The sequence below is a fragment of the Sylvia atricapilla genome, chromosome 5 (genome assembly GCF_009819655.1).
Source record: "Sylvia atricapilla isolate bSylAtr1 chromosome 5, bSylAtr1.pri, whole genome shotgun sequence".
Lineage (NCBI taxonomy): Eukaryota > Metazoa > Chordata > Aves > Passeriformes > Sylviidae > Sylvia > Sylvia atricapilla.
Genome location: NC_089144.1, coordinates 17,926,215 through 17,946,790, shown reverse-complemented (window position 1 = coordinate 17,946,790; position 20,576 = coordinate 17,926,215). Strand labels below are relative to the sequence as shown.

The 20,576-nt window shown below is 40.5% G+C and overlaps 1 protein-coding gene across 3 annotated transcripts in view; it reads right to left on the bottom strand.

Moving 5' to 3' along the window:
• Positions 1-20,576, bottom strand: part of USP6NL (USP6 N-terminal like) — a 112,180-nt gene that overhangs the window by 63,368 nt on the left and 28,236 nt on the right. The window contains exon 1 of one of the 3 annotated variants that reach the window (XM_066318818.1): positions 3,295-3,468. The exons of the other annotated variants lie outside the window; for them this stretch is intronic. Within the exon in view, the coding sequence (XP_066174915.1) occupies positions 3,295-3,352 (58 nt within the window). The 5' untranslated portion in view covers positions 3,353-3,468. Of the gene's footprint in view, positions 1-3,294; positions 3,469-20,576 lie in introns of those variants that run through there. 3 annotated transcript variants of the gene reach the window in all.

Below are 20,576 nucleotides of genomic sequence, written 5' to 3'. Positions count from 1 at the left end.
AATAAGCATTCAACATTATTTTTCTTACAAGAGGAAATATTTAAACATCTCCAACTTAGAAATTACACATTAATTCCTGATAAAGTAAAAGCTAAATATGGGAACAAGAAAAATTCTCTGCACAAAAACACATTGCTATGAAATTGAAGACAAATAACTGGTATTCTAAAGTCTTATCAGTTTTATTCAGTATTATCTCAGTGAAAGCAGTTAAAGATGACACAAGTATGATTAAATTTACTAATTAAAAGTTAGCATTACAGATGATACAGGAAATAATGCCATCCCAAATGAAGTGGACATTAATATATATTCAATTAAGTATCAGAGTACAGAGAAGTGATTTGAACTAAAAAAATGTGGAAATATATTAGCAATGACCTGATGACAAATTCTGTCAACAGTGGCACGCTAAACAGCACTTTCAAGCCCCCCAAAATCAGGCTTACAAGGTACAAGCAGCGTGGCTAAAATCCTGCCCAGCATCAATCACAGAATGACAGGCTGGAAGGGATCTCAAGGACCATCTAGTGCAAGCTTTTTTGGCAAAAGCACAGTCTGGACAAGGTCCAGCACCTTGTTCAGCTGAATGTTAGGAGTGTCCAGTCTTGGGGAATCCACCACTGCCCTGGAGAGATTATTCCAATGGCTGTTCTCACTGTGAAAATTTCCAAGATTCCTGAATCTCCATAGGAGTAATAGATAAAATGCAAACTAAAAATATATAACACTATGCTCTATTAATGAATGCTAAACCACTTGGAAGAAACTAACTGCTGTAAGAGACATATAACAGCAAAACAACAGATCTAAATAAAAAATGAACACTAGTAAAAAAAAGATGTAAAAATTAAACTCTGATTTTTACTACAATGATTCTCAAGGATAGAGATTTTTGCAAGAAACAGAGTTATAGTCTGATGATACTAAAAAAATAAAAATCTTGCCTTATTCTTGCTTTCATCTTCTCTCTTCCATTCCACATGGAGAAAGAGTAGCTGCAGATGTAGTCACCTACAGACACCAGAGAATCTCAACCCAAGGACCCCCTATAATCCACCTAAACATGTATTTTAAGGTGGGAGAAGGTTGGGGGAAAAAATTTACAATAATGTAATTTTGTATTCATTTAAATCACAGAGGATCCCTCTTGCAGTCCCTGCAGTAACTCAAATTTCCAAAATAAAGGAGGGTAACTGGCAGCACTATCCCTTATGTTTCCAGCAGTGAAGAAGGAGCTGAACAGCCAGTGACAGCCTGCCAGCAGCTCGGCTGCTCCTGGTTGGGGTGAGTAACCCAGAGCCCAGAGTTACACCTGGCTTTGATCACAGCCTGGCAGAAGTCAGGAATGGCCAGAAGACAGTAAAACACTGGCCTTTCCCACAGAAAGAAAAGCTGCTGCTCTACAAAGTTTACTAAGTCCCTGTATTATGAATTGTCCTCTAATCCTGCATAGCTTCTAATCCTGTTCAGCTACAGAACTGCAAACCAGTATGGCACAGCCTTTTTTAAAGTGATCTCCATGTGCAATCCACTGAGCACACATCTCTAGCCCTTACAAAAGTGGTCATACAACTTATAGGAATTGTCTTGGGGTTACTCAAACTCACTAGTGCTGTTGTCTCTGAAACAGCCTAAAAAATGACTAGGCTGTACCTCACCTGTCAAAGGTAACACCCATGGAGGAGCTCCCTCATGAAGGTAATATGAAATGAGTACCACCAAAAGCCTCAGTGAGTTCTTTACACTGAAGAAGTAATAGGTACAAAATACAGCACAGTGCTCATGCATCAGCAGTAGTATAATGAGCTGCCTCTTAGAGGTGAACCATAAATTTAAGAAGAATCACAGATTTGTTTAGGTTGGAAAAGACATTAAGTATCATTGAGTCCAACCATTAACCCATCACTGCCAAACACAGCACTAAGCATGGCTCCAAGTGCTTTTAAATACCCCAAGGCATGGTGACTCCACCATTTCTCTCAGCAACCTATTTCCAGTGCTTGATAACCCTTTTGGGTACCAAATTTTTCATAATATCTAATCTAAACCACCCCAATGCAATATGAAGTAGTTTCCTCTCATTCTGTCTCATTCTCCTGTGGGAAGAGCCCAGCCCCCACCTGGCTACACCCTCCTGTCAGGAAGTTGTAAGAGCACCAAGTTTCCCCCTTGAGCCTCCTTTTCTCCAGGATAAACAACCCCCCAGCTTTCTCAGTCACTCTGTACAGGACCGGTGCTCCAGACCCTTCCCCAGTTCCATTCCCTTCCCTGGACACAGTCCAGCACCTCAATGTCCTTCCTGCCACAAGGGGCCAAAACTGATCCCAGGATTCAAGGTGTGGCCTTATCAGTGTTGAGTATAGGAGAACAAAACAGCCCTGGTCCTGTTGGCCACACCATTGCTGGTACAGGCCAGGATGCCATGGGCCTTCCTGGCCACAGACTTGCTCAGGCTCACCCTCAGAAGCAATGCCTCTTTCCATGGGGCTGAGGCTCAATACAAAGAGCATCCTGTGTAAGCTTATCCTAAATTCCGAAACGCAGTTTCTGCCCTTTTTTTTTTTCTCTCTCCTATTGCAGAGCACTCTCAAAAACCCAAAAGAATTGAAAATGTTAATTTGTTTCCCATTACTTTACTAAAATTCTCACTTGTTTGCACATTACACATCCCACTGCTCCAAGAGCTGCACTGGCACCAAGTCCTGTCTGCAGGCACTACCACCAGCTGCTATGCATCTACACATTCAAAGCACATATCAGAGCAATAAACAAAGTCTCTGGTCATAGCAGAAAGTCCCTTAAATACTCAGGCTGTTTATTTTCCTTCCAGTTCATTCCCATAAACAACGAAATAAAAGCTGTGACATACACTTAGTAGTATTTTGTTGTGGGTACACGATGTTCAAAAGAAAGAATCTTGGTAAATACCTGCACATCAATACCAAACCTGCTCTGAACGAAAGGGATTAAGCGTCATTTATTACATTTTCTCTTCATGCAAAGAGACAGTCTAACACAGAGAAGAACTTGGAACATAAAATGAACTAGTTAACCAACTTTGAACATAAAATGAATTAGAAAAACAATCCCTTTTGCATAGCAACACTTTGTCTGGAATACGTATTTCCAGAAGTTAACTGAGCTACTTTCCTTCCACCATTAAACATAATTATATCCCTTAAATATTATTAAATATTTAAAACCCAGTTATCACTAACTTGAATTGAGAATTAAAACAGCACAATATAAACAACTGAAGACCAGGACATAAAATTTGACACAACACTTTACCAGTCTTCAGACTATCATCTTCATCCCAGTCCTTGCAGAGCTCTGTTTTAGTCTTCATGAAGTAAATCTGTTTGCTTCTAGACCATATTCTAAATCAGTGTTTATCAAAAATGACCAGGGGAGAAGTTCTCCTCTTTCACTTGCTGCATTTGCTCCACACAACTGAGCCACTTGACACGTGCTCCTTTTTCCAGACACAGCCCCTCTACAGCTCCAGGAGCTGCAGAGGCTGGAACAAAGCTGCCATTTGTTAATGCCAAGTGTCACGAAGGCACCACGCTGGTGTTCTCCAGCCCAGCCCACAGCTCTGCATTCCAGCTCATAATAAACAAAAGGATTTGAACAAACAGCCTCAGAGGCCAGGGCTCCTGTAACACATCAGTGTTCTACTCTCGGGCAAGAATTTTTACTGATGTTTTCCAAGTGCTGTAGGAAAAGCGTCTTACTGAAAGGACTTAGTTGAAATGGGGTTTGAAGCACCCTTTTTCTGGCTTATTACCTAAGAAACCATGAAATTCGGTAACTCTAAAAATACAGTTTAGATTTCTGTAACTGGCATTCTCTACTTAAAGGATGGAGATTTTACATATTTTCTGATAAAAATTCCTTCACTGTTCGAGATATCTTGGGGACTTGAAGCACCTAGGACGTCAGGAGCTGGCAACAACATTTTTGTTGATAAAAGTACAAAAATGCAGGAGTAAAACCTGAAAAACAGATCTCCATACCAAACATTCAAGGAAATGAATTCTTGAAAAACCATTCTCCTGCACAGACTTTAGCCCTCACACATGCTCACAGCCATTCTGCTGTATGTAATGCCTACAGCCAGGAACCAGCCAATTCCATACCCTACCCTAAGCGAGTCAGGGCACACACCCTACCAGACACTTTGTGAAACCAGGTGAAAGATGATCAGTGGCACTGGCACAGGTTACCCAGGGAGGCTGTGGAATCTCTCTCCAGCCTTGCAGATGTTCATAAGTTGTCTGGATGTGGTCCTGGGCAACCAGCTCTGCACAGCCCTGCTTGAGCACAGGGTTGGACCAGACGACTTTCAGAGGTCTCTTCCAGCCACAAACCTTTTGTGGTTTTCTTGCACTCAGAGAAGTGTTAAAATGCCAGGAACAGGAGATCTGATCAAGTGTGTTGGACTATTCTTTCTTCCCCAGAGACTGAAAAAAGAACAGTTCCTTCAATTGTTTTAACCTTCCTCCCCATATCGTCTGGCAGAGCACTGAGCCTGGAAATGAGCAGCAGCTCCTTTGTCTTTACCACTGATTACTGCTCATGGATCCCACCCAAGCCCAGGTGTCAATAGTTTAGTCTCTGCAATCAGAATGAGTTTAGACTAAACCAGTGCCATGTCCACTACCAGGCATATTTCCCTCAAAAGCAACATTTTCTTACTGCTGACACACTCAACAGCAATCCTCTTGCTACACAGAAATAATCTTCCACTTTGCTCACAACAGAGCTACAGAACTGGTTTTGTAAAACCAGCTACTTTCTGTTTCCTTATCTGTGAGCACATTTGTGGTGAGGATGAAGAGAACACGCAATGAATACAAGCACTTGTCCCAGGTTAACTCCCTCACCCCTTCACCACTTGAAAACATTTTGCTTTTTAACATCACTGCTGCTCTTCTACCACACGCTAATCCCAGGCACTAATAAGCCTTATTACTGACAGACACACACGTATGTTACAGATACACTAGAGATACCTATACTGATACTTCGCTTAAGTCTCTCAAGCTTAGCACTTCTGGTTTTGTGCGTGTTTTCCAAGTAGACTTACACACAGAAGAGGTAAGATTTGGGTTTAACTGAAATTTCTCTCTCTTGCAAAGAAAATAAAGAAGATGGAGTAAAACTCTTTGTAAAATCAACATACTGCATTATGCTCTGCACTAAAACAAGCCCATTGCAACAGCAAAACACATGCACCCTCCCCTTTTAATATACAGCAGAGTAGATGCTATTGTAGTTTTACAGCATGAGGAGTAATGAGGGAAAAATATGAAAGTAAAGATTTAACTTCTCTGAAGAAACATGACTGAACTCTCGTCTTAATGAACAATCAAATTTCACTATGGCAGAACTACTGCAGTTTTGTAATATTCCCCTATGAGACACTGCACATTCACCAATGGAAAATGGTCACTTTGAAAATTAGTAGAATTAACTGCTACTAAAAACCCTCTCAAAAATCAATTTTAAAGTGATCCCCAAAAGACTCAAAGCAAGAGCGGGGAAATCAAGGCAGCCCTCCTAAGTGATATTCCACAGAGGGAAGCCTATGTCAAAACATCAAATGAGAATTTAGGAGTCTATGTATTGCATAGAATTTAAATCAAATATTCTATCTTGCTTTTAAGCAACAATGGACTGAAGGGATTACAGAAACTACAAATATTAATCAGTTACTGCGATATGCCTATCATTTTATTTTTAATAACAAAGCCTTACTAACACTTTTACTTAATGGAGCAATGAAAGCATAAAACTAACAATAAAACAGAAATAAACAGAAAAAGAACATACTCTAATAACATACAACTTGGCCATTTAATTAGCCCTAATTTGCAATTTGTTTTTCTGTGTGTTTCATGTAAATAATTACACCTTAAAATTAGATCACTCCATCAGCAATGCCTACACCTAACCAGCTGGAAGCTGCAGTTGGAATGCTCATGTCATCACCTCACCACTGAGCCTTATGAAAGTTCCCACAAGGGTTACAAAGTGGAGTGACAAGATCTGGCAGGGTTCTACAGTAATTCCATTTTACAAAGTGTTGTGTGCAGTCGTGAGCCAGAAGATAATTAATTTGCTGAAGGTTAACATGATCAGTTGCAAAGCCAGAAGAAACCATAATTGCCGATTTTCAACAAGCTACACTGAAAAGAGTAAGACCAATTTTGAACAATGCTCCTTTCTTGAAAGAAAAAGAGGACAAAGCCAATGCACAACCCACCCTCCTGCCCAGACCTCTGTCAACACAACATGAAACATTTACGGCAGCTCTTACTAAACTTAAATGTAAAAACTCAGGCTGGGTATAATTTAGGGCTTGCCAGCATGTAAAGACTGGTCTGACTTGTGCCACAACTAGCTCATGTCTTATGTCCAAGCTTAAGTCATCCTTTGTTCGTCTCTTCCCAAGGGTGTAGCTGGTATCTGGCCCTTCCATCACAATTCTTCCCTTTCCTCAGTGCTATGAAAGAGCAGCATTGTGGCCACAAAGAAGTGGTCACTCACCTACACGTTTGTCTTTGAGGAGACGCAAACACTGCTGAGCTGATCCATGTCAGCCCTGCAAGCAGCTGTTCCAGAGGCACTGGGAGCAGATCTGCATCCTGCTGTTCAGGGGACACAGCCAGCCTTGTGTGTGAACACATCATAAGCCAGCAGCCATGGAACAACAGAGACACAGCCTCCGTGGAAAAACACAGGAGCTTTTCTACTACATGCAAATCATTTTATGGTCTTCCACCAAAAGATTACATTTCTTAGGACTCCTACTGTGGCTAGGACTGATCCCACTGTAACATATAATCTGTTTCACCTACAGCTCATGAGTATTACTCCCACACTCCCTCTGAAATCCATGACCTTTCCCAGCGCTAGCCTTAGCCTTGATAATTATGTCTTAATAAAATACGCTGCAAATCATCTGCTGCATTATATGGTAAGATCAGACACTTGACCTCAGAAGTAGTATTGACAGATGAAAAGCAGAAATATTTCAGGAATTTTACCCTCAACCTAATGTAAGTCAAGGCATCCTTTTACACCAGTGGCTTTTCAGGTATCGGTTATGATTTTATAAGCAAATTTAGCTGAAAATGTCTTTTTTTTTATCTCTTGTACTTCGAAAGTATATTATGCCTGCAGTTCCCAGAGGCTTTTGAGAACTAAAATACCCCTTCTGTACCCTGACGCTGCTCATACTTCTTTTAACCTTGACAGGCTACTAAACACACAAGCAAAACCATCTTTCAGCAAGACTGAACACAGCAGTTCTCTGCAATAAATTTCTTCTTCGCTTTCCCAATGCCATATATCAGAATGACATATAAAAATCATTTTTTCCCAGCAACATAAATCAAAAGAACATTAAAAAATTCTCTGAAATGTTGACATTATTTCCGACATAATTTCAGATTTCCTGTTTTGAACATCATAATTAGTGGTAGAGTATGAATGTTTTCAGAGCACTAAGATTTGCAGTATCAATTTGAAGAGTAAAATGGTTCTAATACTTTCAATTCTGACAAAGTAGAACATTTCATAACAAGAGCTATGCTTCCCATGTTAACAGACTTATATTTAAGTAGTCAGCTGCCACACTGCACTAATTATGTTAAGTCTCCTGATTAATCATTTTTCTCTCTGCATTACTCAAAATTAATGAAGCAAACAATAATTATATCTTAAAATTCAGCGTTAATGATGTGAAGTCTATTCCCAGTCTAAAACATCACCAAGACAACACTCATACAGCCTCTAGATGAAGTTCTTTAAAAGAGGGCAGTTCTTCCATTTTTGAGGAAGCTAACTTATTTCTTCTGCAGGGCTTGAGAAGCTACAAGGTGTCCAGTTACAAAATTTCATCTATATTGATATCATTTTATACTGGCTCAAATAAAGAGATTTGTTCTTCTACACAGACGAGCTTTGAACACACTGACATACCCACAGTCCAGCTCATCATTTAATTACACAGCTGATTTAACTGATTACAACAGGAAGAAAAGGAGCGTTTGTTTTTGTAATAGATTCTATTCTGCCACTTAACAAGCCTAAAGAGCTCCAAGCCAGCTCAGGAAAACACTGGCTCTGACTGAAGGTGGCAGGAGCAGAACTTGAACAGCACCATGGGGACACAGCAGCAGCTCCCCGAGCTGCCCAGCACCCACAGCCTCGGGGCTGCCACCCGAACCACGCTGGCCCCACGGGAGATGGAAAAGGATGCGTTCACAAACATGCAACAGATGAGCAGCTCCTGAAAGCACCAGCTTTTACTCCCCAGCTGCACACGTACTACCAAGCCTTTGACTTTTCTGCCGTCTCCTGGAAGAGACAACATGAAGTGCGCAGGAATGAGTCCTTGCACAAAAGGGTGAGAAAACCTCCCTGCGGCCTCTGTTCACACTTGACCTTGAGCCTCCCAGGTGCTGAGCTACTGCTCTGCCTGTGTGGGGACAGCCTCTGCACGGGAGACTTTGGCATTCATTTTCAAGCTTTAAACTCAATTTCACTCCAACACACAACAGGAAAATAAAAAGACTGTGAAAGTTGTGGCAGAATGAAAAACCATTTCTCACTTTATTCCAGCAACAGCACGTTACACAAGTTACACCAGTTACTACACGCTGCTAGACAGACTGTTTGTGATCCATACCACAGAATGTGGATCTTAGCCATCCCTCCATCTACCACTGGGATACACTGAAGGAACCACCAAAAACCACAGTAACAGTGAGAGAAGTTGCAAGGCCCTTCTCTGTTTAACTTTAATTATCATCTTAACATCCTGAAAGCACTTCACAAAAGAAACCCAAACTGAGTTGCACACTACAGCTCAGTTCACCATAGCTGAACAGCTTTCTTCCATTACTCTTGTCTCTGAGCTATTCATCTTTGAGCAGATAAACATTTTAACTGCAGTAATAATAACTTAAATAGAAATAGGATCCTCTAAGGGAATCCTCCAAAAACTCTGAATGGCACCAAGAAGCTCGAATGACACTAAAACTTATCACAGAGCCACCAAGAGAAGGTTAAGTCCACAGAAGGACATTAACGCAAATATATATACCTGCCTGCTTGTATCGGTCATGTCGACACAGCATGGAGCTGAATAACTGGCTACTGACAATATCTGTCATTCATTTAATTAAAAACTAAAATGACATTTAAGAGAAGGGGGGAAATGCTGCAATCCTCTGTGAACATTTAAAATCATCTGAAGTGTCAGGCAGCAGTAGATCCATGTTTTTTATGTTTACAAGCAGTTATAGGAAAGGCTGGAGGAGTAAGAGACAACCAGATGAAAGGTAAACAAGTTTGTTAAACAGCAGCAGAAACAGGGGAAGTTTCTTCATCTTTCCTACTAGAAAAGGAAGTTAGTGGTAGACAAGAAGGTTCTGTTGTTTTCAGTTTCACTGATTGAGGACTGGTAAACAAAACAAAGTAAACAGCCATGGCATTTCCCATGCGAAACAGGAATTAGGGCGTCCAAGGCTGCCCTGTGTGCCTGGTCCCAGCCCCAAGTTGAGGGAAAATCCAGCAGAGCTGCAAGAAACCCCAGTGCAATACACACCAAATCACAATCAGGCCACATTCATACTGCTAATTAGTAATACCAGTATGAATTTGTTTGCCTCCACCTAGTTTGCATCATTCAAACCTTTGTCAACATAAAACAACTTCAGAGTTTGGATAAAGCAACCTGAAGACAGAGAGAAAGGGGGAAGAAAAAAGATCACAAACTTTTTGGCTGTGTATCTACAGAACACTGTACCAGTAAGAAAAACCTTCTGCCTACATTATATCCATCACCTTTATTTTTTTGGTAGAGGAAGCACCAAATTAGATTTTAAATGCAATCTATCCCTAAAACTTAGGAGAATGTGCCAAAAAAAGGTCTTGGTCCTTTTCCCTAACCTTTGACTCCAGTTACGTACAGACAACACTGAAATGTCAGCACCACTGAGAGGCAGGCACAAAGCTGTAGCAGAAAAAGACCACAAAACAAAAATGAAAAGTCATTTGTTTGAATCTCTGATTTTAAAGGACAGAACAGAATCACAACAGAATTTTCCAAAGAGGTTCTAAATCTCCTTCAAGTAAGAGATCACAGCAAGAGCAACCATTGGATACTCTGAAAACATTTTACAAACATCCAGTGTTGAGGTAAGATGACAATTATTAATTTATACAGCTGTTGCACAGAAACAATAACTTTAATAATTAGTGCATTAGCAGGCATATCAGTAACACTTTTTTTTTTATTGGCTTAGAAGATAAGCACTGAGGCACTTCAGTAACACAAGTCCATCATGAAGTTTTCAATGCTACTTCTCTCAAAATCAGTACTTTTATTTCAGAACCAATGCAAAATGAACTGCAAACACATGCTGTGAACACCGTAACAAGTTCATACTGCAAAACAAACCTGATGTTAATTCTAGTCTAAGCCTTATACACAGGCATCAAGAAAAAATCCATTTGTTTTTGCTGAAGTCAATAATGCACTGAACCTACTAATGATGATCTGATTTAAAACCACTGCACTCTGTTAAATAAACAAGCCAAACCAAAGAAAACTACCCATAACCCAGAAAAATCTATTTGTCGCAGATTCACGTATCTCAGCAGAAAATTATCTAAAATTTTAAAAAGCAGTTTTAAACTCAGTAAACTGAGAAAGCCTACTTCATCTAATAAAAACACTGATGGAGTACCCTATTCCAGGTTACAAGCATTAGCTCTAGGACAATACATAAATAAAGCCTTTTATGGATTCCAGACCAGCCCATAGAACCCATTTCATTCCCAACAGATCCCTCTCAACCTCTGTGCATTTCATATCCCCTACAGAATCAAATCCACGGGAAGAGTCAGGACTTGGTTGAGCCTGTGAAGCTGCACCTGGCTAACAGGATCCTGTTCCCTGGGAAAAGCAGCCCCAGCGCAGAACCCTTCCCTAGGGCACACATGAGCTGTTCTCTCCACCAGAGAGATGCAGGAACAGCACCAGCTGGGATTTAAACACACATCCACCCACTGTCTGCTGTGCCTGCAGACATGCAATTAAGAGATTCAGCACTTTGTGGAGGGTTCAAGTTCTCGTTTGTGCAGCTCAGACAGACCAGGAGTAACAGGGCTGACTGGTTACCCAGGCATGAACCAAACAACCCAACCTGCACAAGACAACACCTCTGAGCTCTAAAACCAGCTGCAGAGAGAAAACTCAGAGGTCAAAGCTCTACATGAGCCTATACAGCCCTTAAATCCTTGTTTAGACTTGGAGAGGGAAACACAGTGGTCAAGCAGGAAACCTTCCCATGAGGGGCAACACTCGCTCTGAAATCCATTGACTTCACATGGAAATTCAGCAAATTCATCAGTGAAATTTTCATCAGTGAAGTTAAACCCAAAACTACTTGCAAGGGAAAAGCATATTTTGGTTACCACTAAAGGCATTTTTTCAGTATGTGTTAAAACAATAGCTTTGCATTTCTGATTTTACTACAAACAAAGCCAAAGCCTCTTCTTGAAGCAAGGAACTGTAATGCAGTAAACCAAAACCATCTCTGCATACATATTCCTGAAAGGTCTAGCAACAATAGCATGGGAAATGAAGAGGATGAACATGAAGAATGTTCTTTCAATTACAACCTTTTGGAAGAATAAAGAGCTATCACTCCAAGGGCTTCAAACTGCATGAAAATCCTACAGCCTCTCATCAACTCTTCCCTCCTCAGCAGATGTACTGCTTGTATCTGCTGTCACACGAGTCTGAAAGAAAACTACCAAATATTTCTCCTGCTTCAGAGTTTTCTGAAACCGTTGAATTTAACAACAAATTTCTTGTTGTGACAGCAAGTTCTTGAAAGAATTTACAAACAACTCCGTCTCCCTTAAGGCTGGGGGAAAAGAAGAAATATAATTTTCACTTTAAATTTGTTTTACTATAATCCACACTAAAGACAACAGCTTTTATGGTGCATTAGTCATCAGCATAAACCTTACTCTACTTAAACAGTGAGCAGAATTTCTACACTTTCTCTTCTCTAGCTCACTTTATTCCCTGGCAGAGAAAAATCCTGAGGGGTGTAACTATTAAACACTAAAATTACTCACACATACTCTATTTGCCACCACCCACTGTCTTGGAAGAGCACACAAAACCTAAGCGTTGACAACAGGAACCAGTGGTTCACATTATTGTGATAACATATGCTATAAATGTAGAAAAACAAAAGCATCAGAGAGTACTTTGTACCTGAGGTACAAGAGGCTGCTTAATCCCAGGGTAACAGTCAGGCCACCTCAGACACACTGATGACAGGTTTCTCTGCAAAATGAGTCAGCTGCACGCCCTGGGGAAGTTCTCTCTCAATTAAAACAGTATCACAAACAGCCATTATTCTTCAGGTGCTATTGAGCCCAGGTGGTGTTTCACTGAATCACCAGCTCCAACAAAGACTAAGTCACTTTTCCTGCAATAAACAGACAGGATTTTAAGCAAAGGCACAAGACAAATGCATGGATTTGAAACTCATCTAATGAGGCTTTACTAAATAAAAAATCTTTGGTGGGAAGCAGTGAGAGGCTCTCCCTCCTGTTAGAGAGGCCCAAATCTGTTCCAATGCTGTGGATGCAGGTGAAGCTCCAGGGCTGATGGAAGTACAGCCCAAGCACAGCTGCTCACCTTGGACACTGTAACCTTTACCCTGACACACAGCCCACGCTGAGGCAGTGAGTGACCTGTGCCATTGTTTTCTGGTAATGTAACGCCACCTGAGACTGGAGAAGCAGAGTGGTGAGAATTGAGAAGTCACACCTAGTGACAGTACAAATGCAAACAAGAAAAGAGGATACAGAAAGCAGGGAGGGGGGAAGTGTGATGTTTTAGCTAAGGAATGACGTTTTAAGAGGATGATGTACCAAATTGCTAGTACACAATTAGCTGTCAAGCTAAAGCATACAGAGGTCATCACCAGTAAGGGGTATGGGATTACAACATTCCATCAAATCTGAGTACCAGTTTTCCCACCACCCTGCACCTGTTTTCCTCCTTCACACCTGTATGTTACATCAGCACTACTTGGTATCTCCCCGCTTACACAAGCAATACTGAAATGAAAGGAAAAAAAAATTTAAAAAATCAAAAGCCCAAAGAGAAACTCATAGAGGCAAAACACAGATGCAAAACAACTGCACATTTTTAATAAGATGAAGAAGAAACAGAAAAAACTGGAGAAGAATAGGCTATGGTACAAGCTAATGTGAAGGATCTATGAACCATAAGTAACTTTGAAAAGCAGTTTCCTCCAACATACAACTGAGACTTACCAGCACAAAAAAATACAAATAAGGCATAAATTACCTTCTTTTAAAAAACTTTAGTCACCTTTTAGGTAGCTCCAAGTTTTAAGGACCCAAGGATAGGACACAGGGAACTGCCATATTTATAAGTCACTGTAATGATGTGACTCCCATAGCTGCTTTGTGGGCACTTGAGGGCAAGCAAGGACAATTCCTTTTTCTTCCACCTCAGAGGTAACAATTCCTCAGTGAAGGTGCTATGTCATTACTAGTCCAATATCATGCAGTTCCCTGATACATCATTCAGCCATCAGTATTTTAAGTTCAAGCTTCTAAGCTCATATAAATAGGACACCAAATATTTACAGCCTTTCACATGGGACTGTAGGATTTAGCACAAATTTTAATTGAAGGACATTTCACATTTGGCTCAGAATGAAAAAGAATGCTTGGGAAACAGGCTCATCTGCAAGCTTTTTTTAATTGTGGTGGGAAAAAAAATAAATTATTAAAAGAGATGCAATAGTTTTCCTGTTGGAACCATTTTGTAATGTCTTTGTATTAGAATAAATTATTCCCAAATATGAAGCTCTAAGTTGTTTTATTTTTAATTGGAAACAAAGGTTTTCCCACTAATCAGAACTCAACTGATGAACGCTGCATGACAGATAAAAAACAGGTAAAAATAGGTCTGAGAGGAAAAAAAAAACTACTGCAGAAAAGTTTTAAATTAAAAAGGAATGAGAAATTGCCAAGGCAGCCTAGTCAAATAAACAAAGCCCAGACCAAACTAATAAACAGCAATTCAACAGCAGCAAGAATGATTCACATTTATCAATTTTGTGACCCCTTGTCCCCCTCACATTCAAGTGCATTCTCATTAGCCCTAATTTGATTCTCTCTTTTCTAAGCTCCTCATATCATGAAATTATATCACAGCTAGGATACAAGGCATAATTTGTTGACATCACTTAATGGTAGCAATGACTTTATAATTTCTAACACCAGCCAAAATTGCTCAAAAGTGTCCACTGGCATACCAGTAAATACTGTTTCAAAACTAATTACTACACACCAGTAGTTGGAAACGTTATGCAGCTTTTTAACTTTTTTTTTTTTTTTTTTAAACAGAGACAGATTTTGCTTAGAAGTACATTATGAGAGCATTAAAGGAAAAGGCAAGAGGATATCATTCACACAGTCAGTCCTGGATTTACAGGGCTTGTTGAGCACATCACTGCTTTTTGTCTCCTGCTCTGCTGGAAGTTACTGCTCTGGGCAGAGCTGGTAAACAGCATCATGTGAGTGCACTGCAACCCAGGACAGAAAAGTCCAACTGCTGAATTTACTGATGCTGCCATCACTGGCAGCTTCAGGGAACCTGGACTGAGGAGAAGTCACAAAACAAGAGGCCTGCAAAGTTTAAGTTTGTCCACATCCTCAGCCCTGCTGTAGTGGGTTGACCCCTGGCTGGCTGCCAGTGCCCACTGAACTGCTCTCATTCCTCCTACTCGACTGGGGGAGAAGAAAAGAGGAAAAAGCTCATAGATCAAGATAAACAGGGAGGTCACTCACCAATTACACTCATGAGAAAAACCTACTTAGCTTGGGAAAACTAATTTGCCAGCAATTAAAAATAGTATAGGTCAGCCCATAACACTTGGGTTTTGCTGCCCCTTAATCCTGACATGCTTCCCATGCTCCAGCATGGGGTCCCTCCAAAGGGCCACAGTCCCTCATAAACTGTTCCTTTCCCACCAGCTGCTGTTCCTGCCAGAAAACCTGTTCCTGGAGAGGGCTCCTCTTCCAGGGCCATAGTTTCTGCCAATAGGAGCCTGCTTCAGCATGGGCTCTCCAGGTACTGCAGGTGGATCTCTGCTCCCTCCATGGACCTCCACAGGCTCCAGGGGCACAGCTGCCAATGACTTTGTGCTCTGGTGCTTAAACACCTCCTCCTGCTCCTCCACCAACCTTGAGGTCGACAGAGTTGATTCCCACATATTTTTATCTCTCTCACAACTGCTGCACTGTGGTTTTTAGCATTTCTTAACTATCTTATCTCAGAGGTGTCACCAGCTTCACTGATGAGCTCAGCTTTGGCCAAGGATGGGCCTGTTCTGAAGCAAGTTGTGGGCAGACCTTGGCCTCTTCTCACACAGGCCACCTCTGCAGCCCCAGCTACCAAAACCTTGCCGTGTAAGCCCAGTACAGTGGCCAAACAGAAACTCTGCCATTAAGTTAGCACTTAATCTCAAGATGCAGAGCGTACAGAAACCCAAGTCATAAATGGCAGTCTTCAATGCTTTAGTGCATAATCTCTTGATCCCCTTTCTGCCCCCGAAATATCAAGCCTACCAGAAATTCCACTTATTTCCAAGAAAAACCTCATTAGGGTATGCTATCCAATGCCAAGATCATAAATCTGGGATAAAAGACTACGGATGTTCCATGCAATTCTATAAATAACATTTTAGTCTAAATTGGAAGAACCCTTTGGAGCAAAGCTCCGGATCATCTCTATTTACTGTTCTCCACTTTGTGCTGGGAAGAGACTCGGAAATATGCAAACCTGGATTCCGTCCAGGCTCAACTATCTGGGAGATGCACTCCTACCTCCAAGTTACATTCTACACAAAAGATACGGCCAAGGTTTGACCTAGCCTGGAAAAAAACTGCCAAAATACAGAGGAATGCTGAACTGCCAGCTTTCCTCTCTCCATCTCTGCCTCCAGTGCCACACTCCCTGCCAGCATGGACACAGTTCATGAGCCACTGTTACATTAAATGCCCAGCCTGGGCCCCAGCACAGTTGTCCCTTGATTTGCCTAAGTATATTTGCTCATTCCTCCTTTTAGAGCTTATCTGCACTATTTATAGAATGGCTTTACATTCTTATTAGCTGCCAGACAATGATTTTTAATACATGTTCCATCACTACAAACACTCCTCTGCAAGGCTTTACACATTATGTAAAACAGGCAATTATCACTGCACAGATTAGAAGGTCATTCCAATGCCTATAAACTAAATAGTAGTGGGAATTGGAGTCTGTGTAGCTTATTTTCTTTTTCATCTATAGATTTGGCAAGCTCCAGAGTAGCATTCATCCCACGTATTTCAAAACCTAGCCAGGGTACTAATTCATGGCACAGAATTGACAAAAACATATCTTTGATTTGTGCCATGTGTGATCCACACTACAGTCTGTGAACACAACATTTTCTTTTAGCCAGTGATGTGACATGGTGGCTTCAAGACTTGATGCAGCTGCAGCATAGATGGGGAGACTTTTCAAAACATTTAAAAGTCTTTTCAACATACAGCTGTCATCAGAAAAAGGAAAGGATTAGTCAGGTTTTTTTCTTTATAGGAGAAAAATTAGGGCACAGAGCAATAGTGCAGCCATTTATACATCACACCGCAAAGTGCAACGCCTGAAATCAGCAGTACATTGCACACTGGGGAGCCCTGGAAGCATCCCAGGAACACCCAACACTTGAAAGTGATGAACAATTGTTCCACCAATCCAAACAATGTGACTTTAAATGAAACAGAAAATATTTCTCCACGAAAGATCACAGCATATTCAAGTTACCAAAGTCCCTTCATTATCACAAACAGTATTTCCTTTTCTATCAGCAAGAGGAAGTCTCAGATCAAGGCAACTTCTCACATTCCTGTTGAGACCTGTGAACTGCATTATAACCATGTCCCTCAGAATCCTGCTGTTTCCTACTCAGAAATAAGGCTTAGCAACAAAAGCTTCACTTTCATTCTAACTGTGACAGGAATCAGTAAACCAAAATTATTAATTAAAACTTCCAAGAATTTTTTTCTAAAAAATAAGCTTGAAACTCAGCCTTAACCTCTGTAAGATATTTCTGACTAAGTGGAGATAAAAAAGTACTTGGAGAATGCCCTGTAGTCAAAATATTTGGGGGAAAAGTCGGCACATAGTGGTACGATAAAACTTGCCTGTTCACACTCATGTTCCTCTACAAATGCTTACATATTCATCTTGCCTGATATATTAAGTAAATCCCAAAAGAAAAAGTCTCATCTAAAAACAAGGAAAAGAAAAAGCAACTGATTTCCCCTTCAGTTTCCAGGAAATAAAAATATTTCCCAGTCAATAAATGCAGAAAGCTCTGTGTGATCTGATACACCCACAAAATTTACAGGACTTTGCTATTTACTTATGGAAAAATAATAGGCAGAAAGGTTACATCTGAACACTCCATGTTCAGATACAACTGGTGCCGGCAGTAGTACAAAGAAAGGAAGGTGCAGCCATCATTTACACCACTATAGCAAGAATGCTAAGAAAAAGGCATTTGATTTTTAGATCCTTTAATAGAAACCCATTTTTCAATGGTGAATTAAACCACATGGAAATAAGGAGACTGCTTTTTCCTAGTATCCCACTTACATTTCTTTAATATCTGCATTAGATTCTAATAGTCCAGTGGCCAATGTGCCATAAGAATGGAGCATCCAGACTGTCATAATGTGTTGTTCAGAAAGCACAACAGTGCCAGACAAAAAATTACACAAAATTAAAGGAAAAACAACACATCAAACAAACAACAAAAACCAGTACCACACAGGCAGTGAGAAGAGAGGGAAAATAATCAACTGCAGCACACAACTCTCACTCCCCAGGGATGTACAGTTTCAACTGTGTGAATCAGGGTGATACCTGGCTTAAAAGCTACAAAATCCTCGAGGTCTTCAGAACACCCTGAGACTAAAGGAACAGGTAAATCCTATCTTGCAGAGTTATTGCTCAAACCACCAATTCCACGTGAAGTGTGCACTTGAGCTGTTAACACCTTCAACCCAGAAGTGGTATCAGGCAAACAAGAGTATCCAAAGTCCACAAGCTGAATATCCATGAGCTTCTAAATGTGGACAGAATCTGCTCACAGGAACTGTGGCCAGTCAGCCCAGACTCATCTTACACCAAAACCCACTTGCACACAGGAGCCCTTGTGGCAGGTCCTGAGATTTATACTGCAGCTTGGGGTGCAGAGTTAAGTGACCGTGAAACCTGACACAGGGGTCGTGCCCTTCTCCTGGAGAGAAGAGTGTGCAATCAAGTGCCTGCACATCTATTTCCTTTTATTTGTGCCGACATGTAATAATGCTACAGAAAATAACAGTAGGGCAAAAAACCCTGCATCATCTGAGACATGAAGCAGAAGGGAGCAGGAATGTGTTCTTTGAGGAAATTATTTTCACCAAGGACCTGCCCCCTCCAGGTACTGCTAAAAATGCTTCGTTAGCTGCTTTAGCAAGGATATAGCAGCAGTCTTAGGCATCTGTGTACTTATTTTCTCATTTCCACCAAGAATTTAATTAACTGATATTAATTAAGTTTTCTGTTTGATCTGGAAATTCAGTTGAAATTAACATTTTTATGGATAGTTTAATACTAATGCTGACAGATAATTTTCTTTAGAAGAAGCTACTTGGACTTGCAATGAGAAGGATGAAATAGTGGAATCTAATCCACTGAAAAACCAATATTTTTATTTGCTGTTAGACAGGATTAACTAAAAAAATTTGCTTTGATAACTGATTGGAGAAGTCTGGATGTTTTCCTTACAAGCTATACCAAAAGATCCACAAGTTCAACAGGACAAAAATACTTGGAAGAAGCCAGATAAGAAGTCCAGGGAAGTTGTGAATGTCAATATACACCAACACACTTGTCTAAACCACCCAACTGCTATAATTATCTCTTGTAGAAAACGTCCAGCTGGGACCCTGTCACTTTGAAATATTCACCACATTTCAAGTTATTGAAAACAAACAGGCAAACATTAGCATTTATATTTGCACCATTGCTTAATCGGATCTATTGCAATCTAACAAAAAACCTGTCACATTTTTAGCTTTTTAAATAAATTCTGTACCAGCTTCCCTATTAACAAACATGGACATCAGCATTTATATTTAACAGTGGATTCCAAATTCCATAAACATGAGGATAAAATACTGAAAACTTAAGAACTTAACACGTTTAAAAAAAAAAAATAGATGATCCCTCATTGCTTGAATTTTGCACACCTCAACAGCACAAGTTTTTCTCCAAAGAAAGGAATATACTACCTCATGTAAAATAACATCAGAATTACCCTTTGACAGTCAACAACAAGAAAAAAGTTCTACATGCTTGAAAACAGCATATGCACAACTGCTATCCTACCAAAATCAAGATCAGAAAAATATGTTCATCTGAACTATGAAAATGCAAGACTGAGAATGAGCCTTGTTTTTCGAGATTCTTCAGGCAGAGCTTCCCAGCCTTTTCTCAAAAGTCTCCAAACCAAAACTAAACTGACTTAGTTGTAAAATTCACACACTGACAGAAGCACAAGAGCCAGCAGAGAAAGAAAGGCACAGGGTACAAACATCTTTTCGTCACGTTCAGATCCAGGCTTGAGAGCTTGGCTCTACTGCAAACACAATGGACAAATACCTCAGGCAATACGGAATCTGTCTCAGCTGGAGTACCACTGAAACCAGAAAGCCAAATATATTCAACCTACCAGCTCAAGCTCAAAACCATGTAACTCAATCTTCCCAAATGTTAAGCAAAAACTTGAATGAATCATTATTTGTCCTCTTCTTTCAAGGAACACAACAAATCCACCTTGTTTTCAGTTGGTCTTTTCAGCCAGCTGCCAGGTGCCTCCTGCTGCAGTGAAGCCAGGACAAGGTTTCCAGATCCCCACATACAGCCAGTCAGATCAGCTTCAGTGATGCCAAAACAGCTGTGCTGATGAACACAGAACTGAATTTCTGTCTCATCTAGCAGAAACATAACTGCAAACCAGTTGTGCTCTTCCCATTACACTACTGCACTGTTCCCTACTCTTCCTTCTTTTTCAAGCCTACTTGTATAAAAATATTTTATGCTAAGCTCACACATTTCCCACGTGCTACAAATAAGAACACTACAATTGTATTTCAGGATTATTGAGAATACCACAGTTGACAGTTCATGGGGTTAGGGTCACACTGTCCCAAAAATAACCCCAAGACATAAGAGAATAACAAATCACAGTAGGAAGCTGAAGATGAGTTGCCTTTGCTGTACTTACCTGCTTGTAAATTGGCTAATTTCAGGTGACTAACATAACTGCACAAAGAGAGAACAAGTAGTGCTTTTCTCTGTAGTTCTTCCATAGCTAAATTAATTCTGTCTATAT